General features: G+C 47.1%; 1 protein-coding gene across 3 annotated transcripts in view; it reads right to left on the bottom strand.

The window, feature by feature from the left end:
• Positions 1-16,407: 16,407 nt before the first annotated feature.
• NMNAT3 (nicotinamide nucleotide adenylyltransferase 3) overlaps positions 16,408-19,872 on the bottom strand; it is a 120,331-nt gene continuing 116,866 nt past the window's right edge. For all 3 annotated transcript variants that reach the window (XM_044252250.1, XM_044252252.1, XM_044252251.1), the window contains one exon: positions 16,408-17,561. In XM_044252250.1, the coding sequence (XP_044108185.1) occupies positions 17,146-17,561 (416 nt within the window). In that variant the 3' untranslated portion in view covers positions 16,408-17,145. The remainder of the gene's footprint in view (positions 17,562-19,872) is intronic.

Here is a 19,872-nt window from a genome sequence, read left to right as displayed (position 1 = left end):
TTGAAGCCGTCGCTCCTCCCCCTTCGTGGGGGCGGGGCGGGGACGGGGGTTGTTGGAGGGCCAGGTTTGTTCCTGGCCCGAGGCCACCTTCATTCAGTATTTCAGGTCGCCTCCCAAAGAAGGAGGAGATGGGGATGGAGGAGGGGCTTTACTGGCCCAACACTTCGGTTCCCGCGGGATTCCTTCCAATGCCTTGAACTCACATATAACAGCCACTTGAGGGTTAAGAAAGAGTCTCCTGGCGTTTGCTGGAGTGATTAGGAAAGAGGCCACTTAACTGGCCTTTGTCTGAAGTCCCTCGCCCGTGCCCGTGGCCCAATCGGGCTGGTGGGCGGCCAGGGTCAGGAAAGCGGGGCGGTTGCACTCTGGATAAGAAAGTGGGTACTTTCCACATCCCTCCCCCAAATAAAAGCAAAGTTGATGATGATGTTGATGAAGTAGGTATGGTTTAAAAGGCCTTCTAGGGGGCACCTGGGTGGCTCAGTGGGTTAAGCCTCTGCCCTCATGATCCCAGGGTCCTGGGATTGAGGCCCGCATTGAGCTCTCCACTCAGCGGGAAGCCTGCTTCCCCCTCTGTCTCTGCCTGCCTCTGTCTACTTGAGATCTCTCTCTGTCAAATGAATGAATGAAATCTTTCAGAAAAAATAAAAATAAAGATAAAAGACCCTCTGGGTGGTGGTTCTGAGGCACGGTTAAGTTTGAGATCCCCTGCTTTATACAAATGTAAGCAATGATCAATACACCGCAGATTTTTTTCTCTTTCCCTTTCATCCAATGGCCGCGCAGTACTCCAGTATTCTGCACTTTCTTTTTTCACTAAATACATTCTAGAGACCTTCCTATTTCTGTACATAGAAAATGTCGTTCTTTGGCAGGGCATTCCATTGTTTCTCTAGCTTGTCCAGCACTGATGGACATTTGTGTTGTTTCCAGTCGTCTGCTGTTAGAAACAGTTCCACAATGAAAATCTTTGATCACATTTCCTTTCCCACTGGTGGGTATGTCACAGTACTTTCAAAACTCTGCCTTTGTCAGTAAGGAGATGACATAATCAGGTGGGTTGACTCTTTGACCCTTTATTAAAGATGAACTATCTCTTATAAATTGCTTTTTGCACAAATCAAAGCCTAGGTGACAGCAGGTACTTTCTCTTCCTCCCCTGGCACTGCCATAGCTTCCTGCTTGGCCTCTTCCTCCACCTCCAGCCTGGGGCTCGTGTTAGTCCTCACACTGCAGACGGCTGAGTCAGAGGATGCCTCTTCTTTATAGGGTAGGGGCAGCTCTGTTCTGGGGAAAGCTTGGATTTAAGTCCCTCTCACCCAGCTTGCTCCCCACCAGAGTTTCTCAACCATGTTTCTGTTGCCCATTTGGGGGCCACAGAATTCTCTGTTGGGGGTGGTGGTGGTGGGCTGTCCTATGGACTGAAGGACATCTAGCAGTATTCTTGGCTTCTTCCCACTAGGTCCCTCTCGGCACCTCCCATAAGCATGTCTCCAGATATTGTCGAATGCCTGAGAGAGGGGTGCGAAATCAGCCCTGGCTGAGAACCACTGCTCTAGACAGCTGAACCCCTATCTGGCCGGTTCCCCTTCTCTTTCTCACCTGGCTCTGGGATGCTCAGGCCATCAGTTGTACGCACAGACCCTGGTTCTGTGTCCCTCCCTACTAGCTCAGGGTCTGTCTCAGGGGGACAGCTAGGGCAACTTATCCATGCCCTGCCCCACCTGAAGGTGCAGGAAGGAGTCCCTGTGGCTCAGTCCAGTGGATGGGTGGGTCCCAGCATGGACTGGGTTCTCTGTGGCATCACTCAGGGATAGCCATGGCCCTGGGTTTCCTTGTCTGCTGAACAGAGAATCAGCCAAAGTCTTAAATAGTCAGCTGGCCATTTCTTGGTCACCCCAAGCTAGTCTAAACTCTTCTTCCTGCTCCCCTGAGTCATCCAGCTCAGACAGCTGGATTTCTCATGCTCCCCAACTTTCTCTCTTTGTGCTGAGTCTCCTGAGATGGCTTATGCCAAAGGCCCAGCAGAGCACCTGGCCCACAGCAGGGTCCCAGTCTGTTCTGGCTCTCTGCCATGCCCACCGGGATCCCTCCATGCTCTAGGCAGAGAGGCATGTCCTCCTCACTTGTCTGGTCCTCCTCTGTGCATCCCAAAGACCAACATCTGGCCACTTTGTACATTTCCCACTCATCTGACCTCACTCTTTGGAGCTAGCTGGCTGGCTGTTAGTTCAGCCTGTGCTGCATTTGTCCCCCAGTGGGTTGGTAGACTCTTGCCCTTCTGGGTCTCCTCGCCAGAGGGATCTCCCAAGTATGACTCCTGCTGGCTGTGCTGTCCCTTGCAGCTGGGGGCCAATGGTGAAGGCAGGGTTTAGAGACATAATGCTTGGTTTGAAGTTGAATATTTTATTGTCTAGCTGAGTGATTTTGGGGGAAGTGACTTATCATTGCTGTGCCTCAGTTCTGACATCTGTAAAATGGGGACACTCTGACTACCTACCTTTTAAGGAAGTGAGAAGCAAAGGAGACAATGGATGAAGAGAGGCCTGACACAGAGTATACTCCAGACACACTGCTGTTTGAGCCAGTGGAGACTACTGAGTGAAGAAAAGGCAAGGGAGAGAGAGTGCTGGCCTTTGCCCCCTTCTGGGGCCTTAAGGTCAGTCCAATGAGTTGAGGGGAGAAGTGCCCTGTGAGTGTCATGAATCATTAGGTATCATCATGGTTATCCTTCCTTAGCCCTCTCTGTCCTGCTTGATTTAATCAATTTTTCAGTATGTTTCAGAGTTTCTTTTTGTCTGGGGTGCTATCACTTGGGATGTGTAAAGCAAAGAGAGTAACAGAGAAGGGTGTATGAAGAAAAGTGGAGGATCTGCGTGGCTGGAAATCAGTGAGGGCTTCCTGGAGGAGGTGAGGCTCCAGCTGGATCTTAATAACAGCCAGGATCTGACTGGTGAGGAGGAGGTAAGGGGAGGGGAGAGGGGAACAAAAGAGTGCTGAGGAAGGAGCAGACTTCTTAATGACTGAAAGGGAGAGAGATGTAAGCACTCTACAAATCCTGATTGGGCTTGCTTCATTCTCTAGCTTTAAAGAATAGCAGTGGAGATCCAAGAGACATCCCAAAGAGCCGCCAAGAGCACAGAGAAGAAGCAGGCAGTGGGGAACTACCTAGGAGCTGTGTGTGTATACAGTGGTGCTAGTAGGCAGAGTGAGCAATCCTGGGGTGGAAGGAGGGAGGACAGGAGCTAGCCAAGGGCCCCCAGGGTGAGCTGGGGGAGAGGAGAGCTTGGAGGAGCTAGGGAGCAAATGTGCCTTTCATTCTTCAGTGGATCAGTCTGCTCCATGGGGATAAATTAGAGCTCAGGGAGCCATCTCCATGAAATGATTCATCGATTGCCCACCATCCTTATAATCGCCCTGCATGGTGGGCAGTCCTGTCCCTTCATCACAGAGAGGTCAAGCTGCTTGCCGGATGTCCCCAGTTGTCGGGGCAGCAGAGCTTCCTTGGGGCGAAGGGGTTGGAGCAGAAAGTCCAGGAACAGACTCTGAGGCTCCGAGCCTCCCCCAAAAGATGCTCCTTGCAAGAAGCTGGGGCAGAATGTGCCTTCCAGCCTCATCCCCACCCTCTTTGCAGGGCTCCCGCACCCAGAGACTTGAGTGTCACAGCAGGGGCCCGACAGCCACATACTCCTCCCTCATGCTTATAAAGAAAACCTTCGTCATCTGACATCACACCCCTGCTTCTCTTCTAAAGGGCTCATTTTATTTTGGTGACTTGTAAAAAAAATATTCCCTTTCCTGTGTTCAAATATGTTTCTGGAGTTATTTTATGGAGAACGACCCCGCTCCGATCCCTGAGCTGTCGCGGTGCCATCTGTGAGGTTAATGTCTGAAGGGATGAAAGGGGCCCAGCAAAGCTGCCTTCCTGTGTTGGCTGTGTTGAGGAGTAAGAGGCATTGTCAAGAGGCCTCGGGGGCTGAGGGGCAACAGGGTCCACTGAGGATGCTCTTCTTTGATGCATTCATGAATATGCAAATGACACACTGTGTCTACAAGCTGCAAACTCTTCCACCCACTTCATGGGGTTTGTCTGGGGATTTAGATCTGTCCAGGAAATGCCTCTGCAGAGTTGGTCAGTCACCTTTCATGGACACATGATAATTGTTTCTGCAGATTGGGACACACACTACAGGGGAGGTCTTTTCTACCCTTCCCTTCCCTTCCTAACCCTTTCCTTCTCTTATTACCCTTCCCTTTCCATCCTCCTTTCCCATTCCCTCCCCTTCCCTTCCTTCTCTCTCACTCTTTTTTGCTTTCCTAGCTGTTTTGTTGTGGACAATTTTAAACGTACATAAACATAGAGAGAATTGTATATGGAACTCCTGTGGATTCACCACTAGCTTCAACAATTATTAGCCCATGGCTAATCCTGTTTCATCTATATTCCCACCCACCCCCCTCCCATTTTCAAAATTATTTTGAAGCAAAGACCACATATGTCCATTTCATTTCATTTGAAAGCATTTTGAGAAGAATCTCTAAAAGATATTCTCACTAAAAAAAATCACACAACACCATTATCACAACTAAAAACCAATAATACAATTCCTTAATATCATCAAATATCCAGAAAGTGTTCACTTATTTCATATATTTTTTAAGTCTGTTTGAATAAAGATCCAAACAAGTTTCATACATTGCCATTGGTCAGTATATATCTTTTTTTCATGGCTGATCTTCTCATTTAAAAATATAAATATCAGGGTGTCTGGGTGGCTCAGTCAGTTGAGCATCTGACTTTTGATCTCGGCTCAGATCTTGATCTCAGGGTGGTGGGTTCAAGCTCACACTGGGCTCTGTGCTGGGTATGGAGCCTGCTTAAAAAATTTTTTTTTAAATATAAACATAAATATATTATGTAGTCATGCTTTCCCTTTCTTAGATAAACAGTGGCTTATTATATCTTTTTTTTTAAAAGATTGTATTTATTTATTTATTTGAGAGACAGAAAGAGAGCTGGGGAGAAGCAGAGGGAGAAGGACAAGCAGAGTCTACCCTAAGCACAGAGCCTGACGTGGGGATCTATCTCAGGACCCTGAGATCATGACCTGAGCAGAAACAAGAAATGGACACTTAGCTGACTGAGTCACCAAGATGCCTCTATCCTTTTTTTTTTTTTTTTTTTTTTTTTAAAGATTTTTTATTTATTTATTTGAGAGAGAGAGACAGTGAGACAGAGCATGAGCGAGGAGAAGGTCAGAGAGCGAAGCAGACTCCCCATGGAGCTGGGAGCCTGATGTGGGACTCGATCCCGGGACTCCAGGATCACGCCCTGAGCCGAAAGCAGTTGTCCAACCAACTGCGCGACCCAGGCGTCCCTTTTTTTTTTTTTTTTAACTTAAAATCATTCACGGTATTACAGGGAGAGCTTCCTCCTTCCCTTCTCTGATGGCACCCTGCTCCATCGTATGGTCGAGCCCCAGCGTCTGGAACCCATCCCCTGCTCATGGTTGTTCCCAGTCTTTTGCTGCAACAAAGAGTGCTGCTATGAACAGGTTAAGTCTTTTTCTATTTTTGTGAGTGTGTCTTTGGGATAGATTCTGAGAGGTGGGATTGCTGTGGCAAAGGACAAATTCTTGAAGTGCTCTTGCTAGATGTTGCTAGATTTCCTCCCTGAGCTCGAAACATTTCTCCAGCATCGACATGTGGAAGTGTCTGTTTCCTCACTAATGGATTGTGTGGTCAAAAGCTTGGCTTTTTGCTGGTTGAAAAAGTATCTCAGAGCAGTTTGCCTTTGCTTTTGGGGAGGGTTTCGATGCCACAGACTGAGCAGTCCTTTCCTTATTTGGGTCAGTACTGTAAAAGCCCCAGGCGATCCTCTGTGTCCCTGTGAGTGACCATCAGACTAGGGTGAGCTGCTGAGCACAGATGGGACTTCTGGGTTTGTTTTATTAAATTGTGTTTGTAAAGCCCATCTGCAGTCCTTACTCCTCCTGCATGTTACCTCATGGGAGTGACGGCTCCGTGTAACATGCTACCAGAAACAGTGTATGAAGCTCAGGGCCCCAAGGAGAGCAGGGTCTCCCAGGGTCTGGAAAGATGGCAGGGGCCCTATGGGCAGTCAGAGACGTCCGCCATCTTGGGAGGCTTCCCACAGAGTGATGGTAAGGCCCAGTTTTAGCGAGGGGGGTCACTATCCTGTGCCTTCCTGCTATTCCAGCTGCAGGGTGGTGGGACATCTCCTCTGGCTTGCTGCCAGATGGCGAGAACACCTTGGAAAGGGTGGTAGAGAAGAGGAAGACTGGCAAGGGTTTTGCCTGCAGTGAGGAGGTGGTCCAGCAAGCAGAGCCAGGATGAGCAATGGGGAGATCTTGTGTGTTGTGGTGGTTTCATGAACAAAGCACCTTCGACTTTATCACTCCAGACCAGCTCTGCAGTCTTCCTTCCTTTCTACAAAGATATCTAGGTCCCATCTTTTCCATGCTCTGGCCCCTTAGACATCTATTTGCAAGGAGAATGCCTCTTGGAATGTGAAGCCTGGATCCTGTGGAATGTTGTGATTGCTGTGTGACTGTTGTGATGTGGGAGCGGGACGATCCCCTGTAACTGGTGGAAGTTCCAAGGCTGTGCCGGGGTGGTGATTGTGCTGGAGGTCCCTGGACCTGATGGCCCTCTCCAGGGGTGGAGACCTTCTGGAGTGGAGGCCCAACCCAGATGGCAGGACCGGGAGTATTGTGGTGAAGTTACAGCCACCCGACGGGACAACTCCCAGGACACTGGTTCAGCTGGAAGATAGCATCTTGTACAGTGGCATAGCTGGTAGGAAATGAGAAGAGGTCCTCTCTGATCTTTAGTCTGATTTCAGTCTTTAAATGGCCATTTCATCTGAGGAGCAATATGGTACACATAAAGACTGGAGATGTCATGATTCCATGCTTTGCTGAGTCATGATGGTGATGTGGGGTTTTTTGATCAGAAATTATACTAAAGGAATTCTAAGTGAGATGGCATTAGCAATTAGGTTATACCAGAGTCATTAAAAGGTGAGAAAGGGGTCAGTATAATTTATCTGCCTACTGCTAGCCAGCCAGCATACCTCCCTTCACACAGGACTATAAAAGGACTGAAGTGGGAGGTTATTCAAGAAGGTGGACAGCTAGGGGCAGCCACTGCCATTTCAGATAGAAGACGAAGTGTTGGCTGATTCTTTTTTTTTTTTCTTTTTTAAAGATTTTACTTATTTTTTTGACAGAAAAGTAGGCAGAGGAGCAGGCAGAGGGAGAAGGAGAAGCAGGCTCCCCACTGAACAGGGAGCCTGATATGGGACTCCATCCCAGGATTCTGGGATCAGGACCTGAGCTGAAGGCAGACGCTTAACCGATTGAGCTACCTTGGTTCCCCACCCACACTGGCTGATTCTTAACCTACGTGCATTTGCTTTGATCCAGGAAGCCCAGGTTTCTTGCTTGTTTATCACTTTTCCTGCACAGTCTTGAGGTACTTTGGAAATTGAAACTTAAACAGGAGATTTATTTTGTGTTTTCACTTTGGATGATAAGGCTTAAAATATTTTTGGCCCTAATGAATTTGAAAAAAAAAAAATGTGAACTCTATACATTTACAACTTTTCCCCTTCCCTGCCTTTTTAAGGAAGATGGTGGTTTTGTGAACTTTACCCTGGGTCTTCTCACAAGCTGATCAGAGGTGCTAGGTGAAGGGGAGGTTTGGAGGCGACCCCGACAGGTTGACTTAGTGGACAGAGAAGGAGCAGGCAGATGCCCTTGGAAGAAGAAGGGAGACAGAAAAGGGCAAGGGGTAGGAGGGGTGGGTTAGGAGATGAGTCCTCGCAGAGCTGAGGGCTTTCAGAAGTAATTGTTAGGACTATTATGCACTTTGTGCTGATTATAGCACCCTGGGCAGGATATAACTCCACTGGGTCTTGGTTTTCAGAAGAAAATGAGCTTTAGAGAGGTTTTGTGATTTGCTTGAAGTCACGTGGTTGGATGACAGGGCTGGGGACTGAATGCATGTCTCCCTCTGTTTGACCCAAAGCCGAAGTCTTAACCAGCTACTGTTTCCCGAATGAGGCAAAGATCTATGGGGGCCTTGGCCTGCTGGATCTGCTAGATAAACCCTCAGAGGAAAATCCCAGAGAGAAAATACGTCTCCTTAAGTCATCATCAATATGGAAGCAGAACTTGAATTCCCATGTGAAATGAAAGCAGAAAAAAAATCTATAAACGGTTAAAGATTAATGCACCTTACTGAGGCTCTGGCCAGATTTAAAAAGAACAAATCTTGCCAGACCAAAGTTTTTGTGTTCTTGGGGCAGAATTATACAATGAGGGATGGAAGGGAGGCAGCTAGTCAAACACACATCGATTTCCAGGAACCACATGACCGGCCCTCTCAGGATGGCCTAGAGAGCAATAAAGAGCAGGGCAAGGGAGAGGTGGCCTCCCAGGGAAGGATGACAGGGGTGGGGCGGGCAGGCCAAGATCCCCAGTCACCTCAGGGCTGGCCTCAAGGCTTCCATCTAGCGCCTGTCCTCTTAGAAGCACTGGAGGGTAAATAGGCTTTTTAGGCAACTGGTGGAAGATCTGTGCTTCTAAAAGGAGAAGAAATAGGCCAGGAGCTCATTGATTTAGGGACAAAAAACCCATTCCAAATATTATAATAATCTTTGTGAAGACCCTTCTCATCTGTGAGCTTCTTTTGTGGTCTGCCCTGCCTACTGACCCTGGACTGACAGAATCCAGTGCAATAACACACCTGGATTTTAGAGTCAGACTGCTCTTGAATCCCAGGCTCACCATTTCCTAGCTGTGTGATCTTGGGCAAGTCTCTTGGTGTCTCTGAGCCATCACCTTGTAGTGTAATTTTAAGGATTCGAGAACATACTTCTTCAATAAATTCTAGTTTCCTTCTCTTCTTTGTCATCTGAGGCCTTTGACCATCTGACCTCAATGTCTTAATGTCTTTTCCCAGCCCCATCTGTACCCTTTCCCCCTGCAGTCCAGTTGACCCATGTCATCTTCCTTCTGTGGCACTGGTGGCTTTGTCTCCTAAACTCTCCAAGCCCAGCCTTATTCCCCTAGGTTTCCTGGCACAAATAGTCTCCTTCTTCCCTTCTCCTGGATTCTGAGAGATTCTGGGCTCTCCTAGTCATGTTGTTTTGTCCACACTGCTCAGGTGGACAGAGCTCTTCTCATGTGCACACACTTCCTATGCCTGTTTGGGCTCCCCCAGTGAGCCTGTCAATGATCTGGAGCCAGAGACTGGGTCTTAAATTCCTTCCATGTTCTTCACAGCCCCTGGTCATGGGCTGCACACCTCAGAACATGAGCCCAGTGGATCCTCACCAGAAGAACTGGGGCAAGTGTCAAAGCTGCACGTTAATGGATCCTTTCAGCAAACACTTCCTGAGAACCTGGCAGGTGCCTAGAACTGGGCTAGATGCTGAGGACTCCACTCTGATGAAAATACGATCAAGGGGAGACAGTGTAGTGATTAGAGGCTTGTACTGAGTGCTTCTGGGGCATGCTGGCGGTTGAGCATAAGGCCAAAGTTTAGAAGGATGAGTAGGGATTTGCCTGATCGTGGATATAGAGGACACTCCCAAGACGGAGTGACACATGCAAAACCAGGGAACTGGAGGAAAGCCTGGCGTCTTCAAGGAAAGTGGGGTAATCCAGTGTGGCAACAGCATGGCTGAGGGGGAGCCATGGGGGCAGAAGGGACGGCCTGGTCTGATGCAGTACAAGAAAATGTGGAGAAACAAGAAGGGCCAGACCATGGAGAACACCTGCTCTAACAAGCCATTTGTATTCTACTTTGTAGGAATGGGGAACCATAGACAAGTGTCAGTGCAGGAATGCCACCACAAAGGAAAAAGAAGCTATGATGGTAAAAGGCCCAGGAAGGAGCCTTTGGGCAAGCCTGCTAGGGAGCCAGCCCCCAGCCAGCCCCAAGGAACAGAGCGTGTGGGGTGGGTGTAGATGGGCAGGAGAGTGACCCATTCTGCCTGACAGGACATTGCAAGAGCTGCTCGGCAGCTAGCACAGTTGTCCTGGTATGAGAGTAGGATGTGAAAGCCGTCTGCCCACCCCCCCATAAATCCACCATCCATCCAGATGATCTGCTTTTATCCACCCATAGAACATACCAGGAACAATGTGTGCCTGAAATGACTGTGTCTCTCTGTGGTGAGTCCCTGAAATTCATTATCACACAATATCTATAGAAATGAAGAGATGGATATTGTTTTGGTTTGTATAAAAGGTAATGAAGGTGACTCCCTGCAAAGGAATAGAGAAATGAGAATTTCAGTAGCTCTATGAGTCTCCTTAAAAAGAAAAAAATCAATTTACTTAAAAAAAAAAAAAAGATCTACAATCTGGTAACATCATCGTAACATGATTAAAAAGTACACATAGCATTTGACCCAGCAATACAACTCCTGGGAATCTGTCCCACAAAAGCACTGGTTTTTAAGGGCTTATGGAGAAGGGTATTTGTTGTAGTGTTGTCTCTGATACAAAAAAACTGGGGAAAAACTTTAGATAAGAACTTCCTAAACTACACCTCTGAGTACCATGGTCCACATGTTATTAAGTGTATATGTATAAGAAGATTGGGTGTGGAAACATGCTTCAAAAACACTGATACAAAGTTAGGCAGATGTGTTTATCAGGGGCTTCTCAGAGCTAATAAGATGCTTTTTAGGTATTATTTTCTGAAACATTTACTGATCCAGGAGTTGTCTAGGGATGAAGAGCAATGATCAAGACAAATTCTTGCTTTTGGGGAGCTGGGAGTCACCACTGAATCTGTCATTTCCAGAGTGATGAAATTCTCTTACAAGAGGAGGGCAGGGAGTTGAGACTATGGGTGCAGTGGACAAGTCTCATTTCCCAGAAAGGGCAGGGAGAGGTGGAGAATGGAAGAAGAAACGGGAGTCAGCCCAGAGAAGGGACGCAGAGAGGCGGCACACATAGGGCGGGGCGCACAGGCGAAGTGCTGACAGAAGGAGAGGTGTGGGTGGGGGGACACTGAGCAAAGCCAGGCTGGAGCAGGGCACAAGCTGCAGGAGTGTGCTGTGGGGCACTGGGAGCGTGGCGGGTGGGGTGGCCACCCTGCGGGAATCAGGTTTTCACTCCAAGGGCAAGCAAAGGAAGCTCAGATGTTTGAAAAACCCCTTTATTGAGGTGTAACTTAAATACCTCAGAATTTGCCCATGTAAGGTGCAGGGTTTGATGAGCTTCAGTAGATTTACAGAGTTGTGGAATCATCCTTGCAGTCTGGTTTTAGCACATTCCTAGCCCCACCCCCTCGCCCCACAGAGTTCCCTGTGCGCACTGCAGTCAGTCTTCACCCCTACCGGCAGGCAACCGCTGCTCTGCTCTGTGCCTCTATCTATAGTTTTGCCTTTTCCAGAAATTTCACATAAACAGACCCATACAATGTGTCGTCTTATTGTCTGGCTTTTCCACTGAGCACGTTTCCAAGAGTCATCTCTTTTGTTGCAGGTTCCTTCTTTGAGCTGCTGAGTAATTTCCCATTGCATGGATACATTTGTTTCTCCATTTGCCAGCTGAAGAACATCTGGATTCTCCCAGTTTTTGGCTATAATGAATACCGCTGCTATAGATATTCACACACAAGTGAGGGGACAGACACGTACATGTTCACATCTCTTTTTGGACAGATTCTTAAGAATGGGATTTTGCTGACTGATTTTAAACATTCATGGGGGTGCAAAGTGGTATCTCATTTTGGGTCTCTCAAGACCATTGGTGCCAAGCATCTTTTTGTTGCTCATTTGTCATTCATGTATCTTTGGTAAAGTGTCTTGTTTCCAGGATCCCATGTTTGGTGACTCTCTTGAAGAACTCACAAGGCTCAGGGTTAGCTATGCTCACAGCAGCGGGTCATTCCAGTGAAAGGATGCATGGCAGGACTATCGGGGGAGGAAAGACACATCCAGGAGAGTCGGGGAGACTGGGTGAAGGCTTCCAATATTCTCTTCCCGTAGTGGGGGCTGCACAGCATGCAGTGTTTCTGCAAGGGGAAGTCTGTCTGAAACTCTGAATCCCCGGGGTTTTATTGTGGGTTAGTGATGTAGGCACTGTGCCTGCAAGACCAGCTATGATTTCTGAACTTCCAGGCTCCTAGGAGAGCAGGTGTTTACTACAAGTTGCATTGTGTGTACCAGCCTAGGCAGGCTGCGGCAGCAGGACTCCGTGCCCCAGGTAGACGGAACAGCCTTATCAGTCAGAATCATGGGCAGCCTTCCAAAAGCCTATTTCTCAGATACCAGCCAAGGGCCTGCCTCGGAGCAGGCCTTTCTCAACAGCCGCATCTGGCCTGCAGTGTTAACCTTTTCCTACACGGGTCTAGTTCGATCTTTGGATCATCTTTTAATCAGATTTTTAGTCTTTTTATTTTTGAACGGTTGGAGATCTTTTCATAGTCTGGACATGAGTCATTTATTAAATATTAAATACACATTTTGTAAATGTGTTCTCCACATCTTGACTTGTCTTCCATTTTCTTTATGGTGTCTGTGGAAGGAGTTTGGGCAGGGAGGTATTATGATCAGATTTGTGTGCAATCACAAAACCGCTCAGATTCGTATGCTGAGAGTGGGTCACAGGGGCCAAGGGTGGGTTGGGGAGACCCAACACAGGAGTCTGGCTAAGAGATATGGTAGTTTGGGCTGGAGGGTGTCAGGAGTGATGGAGAGAAGAGGCTGCATGTAAGGAATGCATGGAAAGAAGACAGCGGGACATGGAGACACTCATTATGGATTCCACCAGAAGGAAAGCCGGGCTCTCCAAACTGGTCTGCAGAATACCATATTCTTTGTTTCTAATAGTGGAACTTCCATTAATTTGTGGGATTTCAGTGTTCTGAAAAACTGAGAAAGGCAGGATCCAATGAATGTTAGGGTTCCTCCTGGCTTTCAGGGACTGGTGCCATGAACAAGACTTTCTGGGGCTATTTTAACAAGTCTAAAATCTTCTGAGGTGTGTGCCTACATGCATTATTATAGATTGTTTGTTAGTCATACATGTGTGTCTGCAATGCTGAGCTCTGGTCCAAGAAAATAACTTCACGACTGAAACTGAGCAAGTCCGTGCGTGGAGATCCTTGCCAAAAGTGAAGGCGGAAACACTGTTGGCAAAGGGAGGGCAGGACAGGGATGAGGAAATTCGTGTTCCTGTATTGACCCAATTACCAGACGTGCCTTGCAAGTCTGTTGCACTGTTGGTTTAAAATGGGATTTTGCATCATTCTCTCCCCCAGCGACAGACAGTATCCTAAATGAAAAATCCTTTCCTCAGGCTGGGATGCTCAGCTCCTCTCATTTGGCCAGCATCTGCTACCACGGGAGAACCTTTATTTAAGGCTGGAAATTCTATTTACCCAGGAGGCCAAAACACAGTTTTTCTGTTCTTGCAAAATAAACAAAACACCTTGGCACACTAGATGCAAAGAAGGCCTGAGGGAATGGAAAGGAATGTGAGATCAGGTATGCGGGGCAGTGTCAATGCAATAAATCAGGAGCACAGCGCTGATACCTGTTTTCCCTTCTGATACTAAAAAAAGAAGGCTGCATGAATCAATGACACAAAGTAAGAGTCTAGAAATTGAGAGATACATATGTGCGTGTGTGTGTATGTGTATGTGTGTATGCGCTTACTTTATTAAGTAGGTTTTGTTGTGTTGTTTTATTTTAGGAGACAATGTAAAGGCTCAGCACTGGTGAGAGCCACATGGTACAGCCATGAATAAGAGAGATGAGGGCATCTCCTCATCAAGCCTAATTGGGCCTGGTATCCTGAACCTATAGGAAGGAGGGATGGGGGGACGCTGGCATACCAGGATGCCTGCTGTGAGGTGCGTTGCTGCAGTAGTGAACCCCTTCCTTAAGGAGTTGATGATGAACTCAGCTCATGATGCTGCTCATTTTGCCCTTTTCTGCCTCAGGGCCTTTGCATATGTTGTTCATTCTGCCTGAAAGCCCAACTGCCTCCATCTATCCCCAAGTCATGTGAATCTATCTTTCAGGTCCATCTTCTCTTCCCTACTTTCTAGATTCTGTCATCAGGATGAATCTCCAATGTTTTATGGAGTCTATACAATTTTGAAGGTCATTTTTCAGAAAAATAAAAATGATGAATGTGAAATTAGATACCCACACAATTAGCAACCTCCCCCCACACTGACAGGGTATTGGAAAAGGACAGGGCAAGTGAGGGACTATGGCTTCAGCTTAACCTCATGGTGAACCTGGGTTTTTGGCTGTAGGTAATGCTGTGTGTTGGCCTTCAGAACCCTCATCCCAGTCTGTATTAAGATGTTTGGTCCTGGGAATATTTGATTCCTCTCCACCTTCCCACCAGACTGTAAGATTCACAAATGCAGAGAAGGTCTGTTTTATTCATCTTTATACTCCTAGTGTTGTCTAGTGCCTGGTACATGAGGTGCACCAAAAATGATTCAAATGAATGAACCCTGAATTCTGAATCACAAAAGTTATAATCACAAGACTTCTAGTTTCTGCTCCTTGAGTCTCTGCTTGCCAGGTTGTGGCTGTCCATACTGAGAGCTCAGGACGTGCTAGGAAGCCTTAGCCTGTAAAAACATGGGAGAGAAAGTCACTCAGGGCATGTGGAAGTAAGGGAGACTGAAGTTGGGCGTGCTTCTGAGTCAAGGGCATGGCTTCTAATTCCCACTGTCAGTAGCACTGTGTCCCCCAGGATAAACATGACTTCGTGAGTGGTGGGGACACCTGTCAAACTACCCTTTATAAGAGGATGGTATTCTAAAGCTGCTGTCAGCTCATCTGCCCTGATGAGAAAGGCAGGAACCCCTCCTCACATACATACACCCACCCCCAGTCATATCCTTAAACCAGCGGATCTCAACCAGGGAGTCTGTTTTGTGCCCCAGAGGGCATTTGGGAAGGCCTTGGGGGCATTTTGTTGTTATATTTAGATGTGGGTGTGGGTATTCCTAGCATCTAATGGAGAGAGGCCAGGGAAGCCCCTCACAGGAAAGGGTGATCTGGCCCAGAATGTCAATATTGCTCAAGTTGAGAAACCTTGCATCAAACCCCCAGGATTGCTCACCACCACTTTCTCTGGACACTCCAGCTATGTTCTTTATATAATCCACATAGAACAGTGGGAAAATGTTGCTCAGAGGGGGAGGAGGAAGATAGAGTAAACATGATGCAATCATATATTTCAACCATATAGGCAGTCTACTAAAAATAAAGCTAATTATTTTAACAGGCACTGTTCTAGGCCCAAACATTGAATGGCTTGGGAACCTTATTAAAATGCAGATTCTGAGTCAATAGGTCTCAGGTGAAGCCTGAGAGTCTGAATTTCTGTCCAGTTCCTAGGGGATGCAAATCCTGCCACCGCGTTTGGGACAGCAAATTTCTTGGCACTTAGGATACATCAGCCAACAAAACAAAGACCCTCTGCCCTTGGAGAACTTCCAATGTGGCCAGAAGTGAACTGGACCCCAAGAAGGGTGGCCAGGCTGGAGGACGGCACTCAGTGCCTCAGGAAATCAGAGCTAGAAGAGAATTTAGAGATGATCTAGTTGAACCACTACATTTTAGAGTTTGGGAAACTGAGACTCACAGGAAGGAAGGGAGCTGGTCCAAGTCACACAGCTTGCTGTGGACAAGGCTGTTTGATTCCTATTCACCTGCATCATCAAGGTTCTTAGAGATCCCTTGGGGTGCAGAGCACAGTCAGGGTGGGGAAGGGCTAGCAGCTTTAGAGGTGGCAGGGGTGGGGGTCTGGGGACCCTCCCCACCCCACAGGAGGGCCCCACTACACTAGATCCAGGAAATCCTGATTGCCTACTCTACTCCTTGCTATTGTGACACACACACGAAGGCTGGGATATGTCTGGGGAGATAGGAGATTCTTCCTGGCTGGCCCTTTGTTTTTCTGCATGATGACACTTACACCAAGGACGAACCCACGTAAAAGTATGGAGTGGTCCATTCTGAATGCATTCAGTCATTTGGTGAGCAGATGTAAAGAGTAAACTCAAACCGAATTAGTCCAGTTAAAACCTCTTCTTAACGTGGAGTGGAATGACAATCTTGCACATGGGTGAAGTTCCTCTTCTTATCCTTTAGGGCCCCCTTGAACGGAGCCCTCCGCCCAGAGCTTCAGATTACCCAGTCGTTACAATGTGTTCAAAAGCAACTGCTTTCCCCACTGCTTGTATCTGGAAACAGAAACTTTTAAATTCATGTCAGTTCAACTGGAACAGTGGCAAATTTCATGGGGGTAGCTAAAAAGAAGAGCAACAGCTGGTACATCAGGCATTAATAATATAACAAAGGAAGAAAAAAGAGAAACTTTTCATTAATATCTTTCGATGTCAATTTATTATTTATCTCTTTGCCAATATTCAAACAGGCAGGCGGTCATAAAACATTCAAAAAGATCCTCTGAAACAGTCAAGGCATCTGTTTTACCTCAGTCCCTTTTTAGAAACCTGGAAATCAGGAGTCCTGGCATTTATTTAAAAAAAAAGTCGTGTTAAAAATGTCTGCCATATCAAAAATACTGTTTGAAGGTCACTTCTTAGATTTAAATTGTATCTACAGCTTATGCAGGCAGACAGTGGTTAAGAGCTGTTTCCAAATTTTTGACTCCTCACTTAGTATTATTTTGTTGGAACAAGGCGTTGACAAAGCCCACTGTTTGGTAATTAGCATCCTGTCAAGTCTCTCCCATCAAGACAGGCATCTGCACCTGGTTCTGGTTAAAAAATGTGTGTGTGCAGTTCTGAGCTGATCCTCAGGGGCCCTGCCTGGTGCAGAACTGCCTTCGATGCGCATGCCTGAGTCACCCCTTACAGAATAAGAAGGCCTCTGCAGTGACAGGTTCTGAGAGCTGTGGTCTAGTTCTAGTGACCTGTCACGCCATTTTAACCTCTTTGGAGAAAGTCCATTCTTGAGATGTAGGCACCTGCTCCTCCTCCCAAAAGAAACGTGTATCTTCCTCAGACAGAAGATGCCTCTGAAGTCAACTCATTGACTAAGTAAAATAAAGGAAACATGAGAAAAAAAAAAAAAGGCCCAAGACCTTGACTGCCCTTTGGTCAGGAGGAGTTCTGTGGAGAGGCTGACTCTTCCCAGCCTGTCTTTCCTTCACTCCTCTGGGTGCTGCTGCCTTTCCAGGAACTGTCCCTGGTGTAGAGGTTGTGGTCCCTGATATAGGTGATGACTGCATCTGGGAGCAGGTACTTCACGCTGTGCCCCTGGCTCAGGGCCTGCCGGACGTATGTGGAGCTGAGCTCGTTCTGCACGGGCTCCCTGGCCAGGTGAATGTTGTGCCGGTACCGGTGCAGGATGGGCGAGCCTGAGATGTATTCCTTTGGGTTGTGACCTGTGCGGCTTATGCACACCACACCGAACTTCTCCACGATCTCCTGGATGTGTGCATCTTTCCAGAGGTTGGGGGTCTGGAAGGTTTTCAGGACGTCTGCCCCGCAGAGCAGTTTCAGCTCGGGCACAGCTGGAAAAACAAGGGTGGAGGCCAACAATGTTACAGAAGGGTCACGGCAGTAAAGATAACATCATATTCCGTCTGAAAACTGCACAGGATGCTTTTCTGGGAATGTATTGGGAACTCAGTGTCTGTGTGTTCATGACTGCAAAAGAAAAAGCATGTAAGTGAATCTGGAGCGACTTCAGGGACATACAGTTGTTAAGTAATTATTTAATCAATAAATCTTTTGTTTAGTATTGGTAAAGCGCCAAGAAATACACAATGACCTGTTTGTTTGTTTTCCTCCAGTATTCTACCACAAGTCTGCGTGCAGTGGCCGGACCTCCCGGCAGGGTGGTCTGAAGGCGGCTGTGGACCTGGTCTTCAGATAGAAGGGAAGGCTGTAAAATCCTAGTGCTAGCTGGGGGCCTCAGGCAAGTCACTGCCCTTCTCACAATCTTACTTCAGCCCCAACACCTGGTACTTTTAGAAGTAAATCTCAGCATAAAGGTTCTTGGGATAATCAACAGCTAGTGACCTTTTCATCTGTTTTCAATATAACAAAGCTCTAGAACAACTGATCAATGTGGATAATCCTTTGGCATTTGTTCTAACAGAAAGATGGTTATGATGATAAAAGGATGCCTAACGTTTACTGGGTGCTCACTGGGAGCACCACCGCTAAGCGCTTTATGGGTTTAATCTCCTCTGATCCTCAGAACAATCTCACGTGGTAGGCGTTATTGTTGTGCCCGGTCTGAGGAGATGGAAACCTGCCTGCAGGAGGTCACTCCAGGCAGAAGAGGAGGCAGGACTCAAATCTGACCTCCGGCCTCCGGGTGGGGCATTTGTAAATGATGGGCTCTGCCGCCTCCTGCTGGCGGGAATTGTATATGCAACAGAACCCCTACGCCCTTCCTGGATTTTCCTGGCACTGTTCAAGGTCATGTCCCTTTTGAATGGGCTGATGTGGAAAGGAGAAAATCAAGTCCATGCTAGAAGCAGCCACTAGGATCTCTGGTCCTCCTGGAAGCCGATTCTAGCTTCAGTAAATGGCAAAGGCTGTGTTCCTAGAGGTGGCAGCTCTCAGTCACTGGGAAACCTAAGCTGGGGTGTGGGATGGGGTGCGGTGGGGGGACCGACTTCAGGGATACCACCAGCTAGGGAAAGAGCTGATGTAAATGGTGGCTTGAGGCTCCTCTTCTGTGGAAACTTGGAAGGATCTGGGCATGGATCAGAGAGATGAGTTTACAAAGGAGCACTAGATCAGCTGCAGGACGGAAAGTGAGAAACTGGAGGGGTCCTGGGGAGGTCTGAATTCAGCCTCAGTCATGCACTGGCTGCTATGGGGCTGATGCAGCCTTCTCTGGGCCTCAGTCTCCCCATTGAGGACTGGACTTATTTACTGATTTTGAAGAAGCATATATAATTATAGAAACAGACTTTTCAAACACTCTAGCAGCATAATATTGCTCTAATGAAATGATATCCAAACACTGATGCATGTATTCATAAATTATCTATCCATGGTTAAGAACTAGGACTTTAAAGCCAGACACCTTAGACCTGGCTCTGCCATTCAACAGCTGTGTGACCTCAACTTTAAAATGAGGATATTAATAGTCCTTACCCCATAGGACTATTTTATAATGAATGAGCCTATAAGTATGAAGTACTTAGAACAGTGCTTAGAGCAGAGTAATACCGATCAACAGAGTGGGATAGGTGTTAAGTACCATCCATCATCCATCCACCGTCTTATCCACTAACCCATTCATCCACATGTCCATTCAACATTTATGGATGTTTTTTTCCCATAGGGAGTATTTTTAACATCAGTAAAACTGCATTTAAGAATTACTCAATAACTCACACTTTCCACTACTTTGGGTTGGTCCCATTGCTCACAACATATGTGGATTTGAACTATTTTTCATCCCTAAGGTTCTACTCTAATTTCTTATTTATTCAACCACTGTAACATAACAAGAGACCAGCTTTTGACCTTTCAAACAAATGCGTGATTTTCACGTGCTCTTCCTATGGGAGAGGTTAAATGATTAAATTGTAGGGCATTTAATTGTCGGGTCTCCTGAGGCCTGGAGCACACTGTCCTCCCCTCCGTTTCCCACAGGTCAAAGAACAGAAGATACCCCCTTTCCTCTTTTGGTGGATTTTTGTGGGGACAGTTTCCACAGAATGGCTTCAATATTAGACACTATTTGATTTATTAACAGTGACAGGAATACAATTCACCGTGAGCTCTTGCCTACAGGGGACAAGTGACCACACCTTCCCATCCCTCAAATCAAAGGCATGTCTGCAGGGTTATCACTTC

Source organism: Neovison vison, chromosome 6 (genome assembly GCF_020171115.1).
Source record: "Neovison vison isolate M4711 chromosome 6, ASM_NN_V1, whole genome shotgun sequence".
Lineage (NCBI taxonomy): Eukaryota > Metazoa > Chordata > Mammalia > Carnivora > Mustelidae > Neogale > Neogale vison.
Note: the sequence above shows the minus strand (reverse complement) of the source record. Positions and strands in the feature narration are given on the sequence as shown.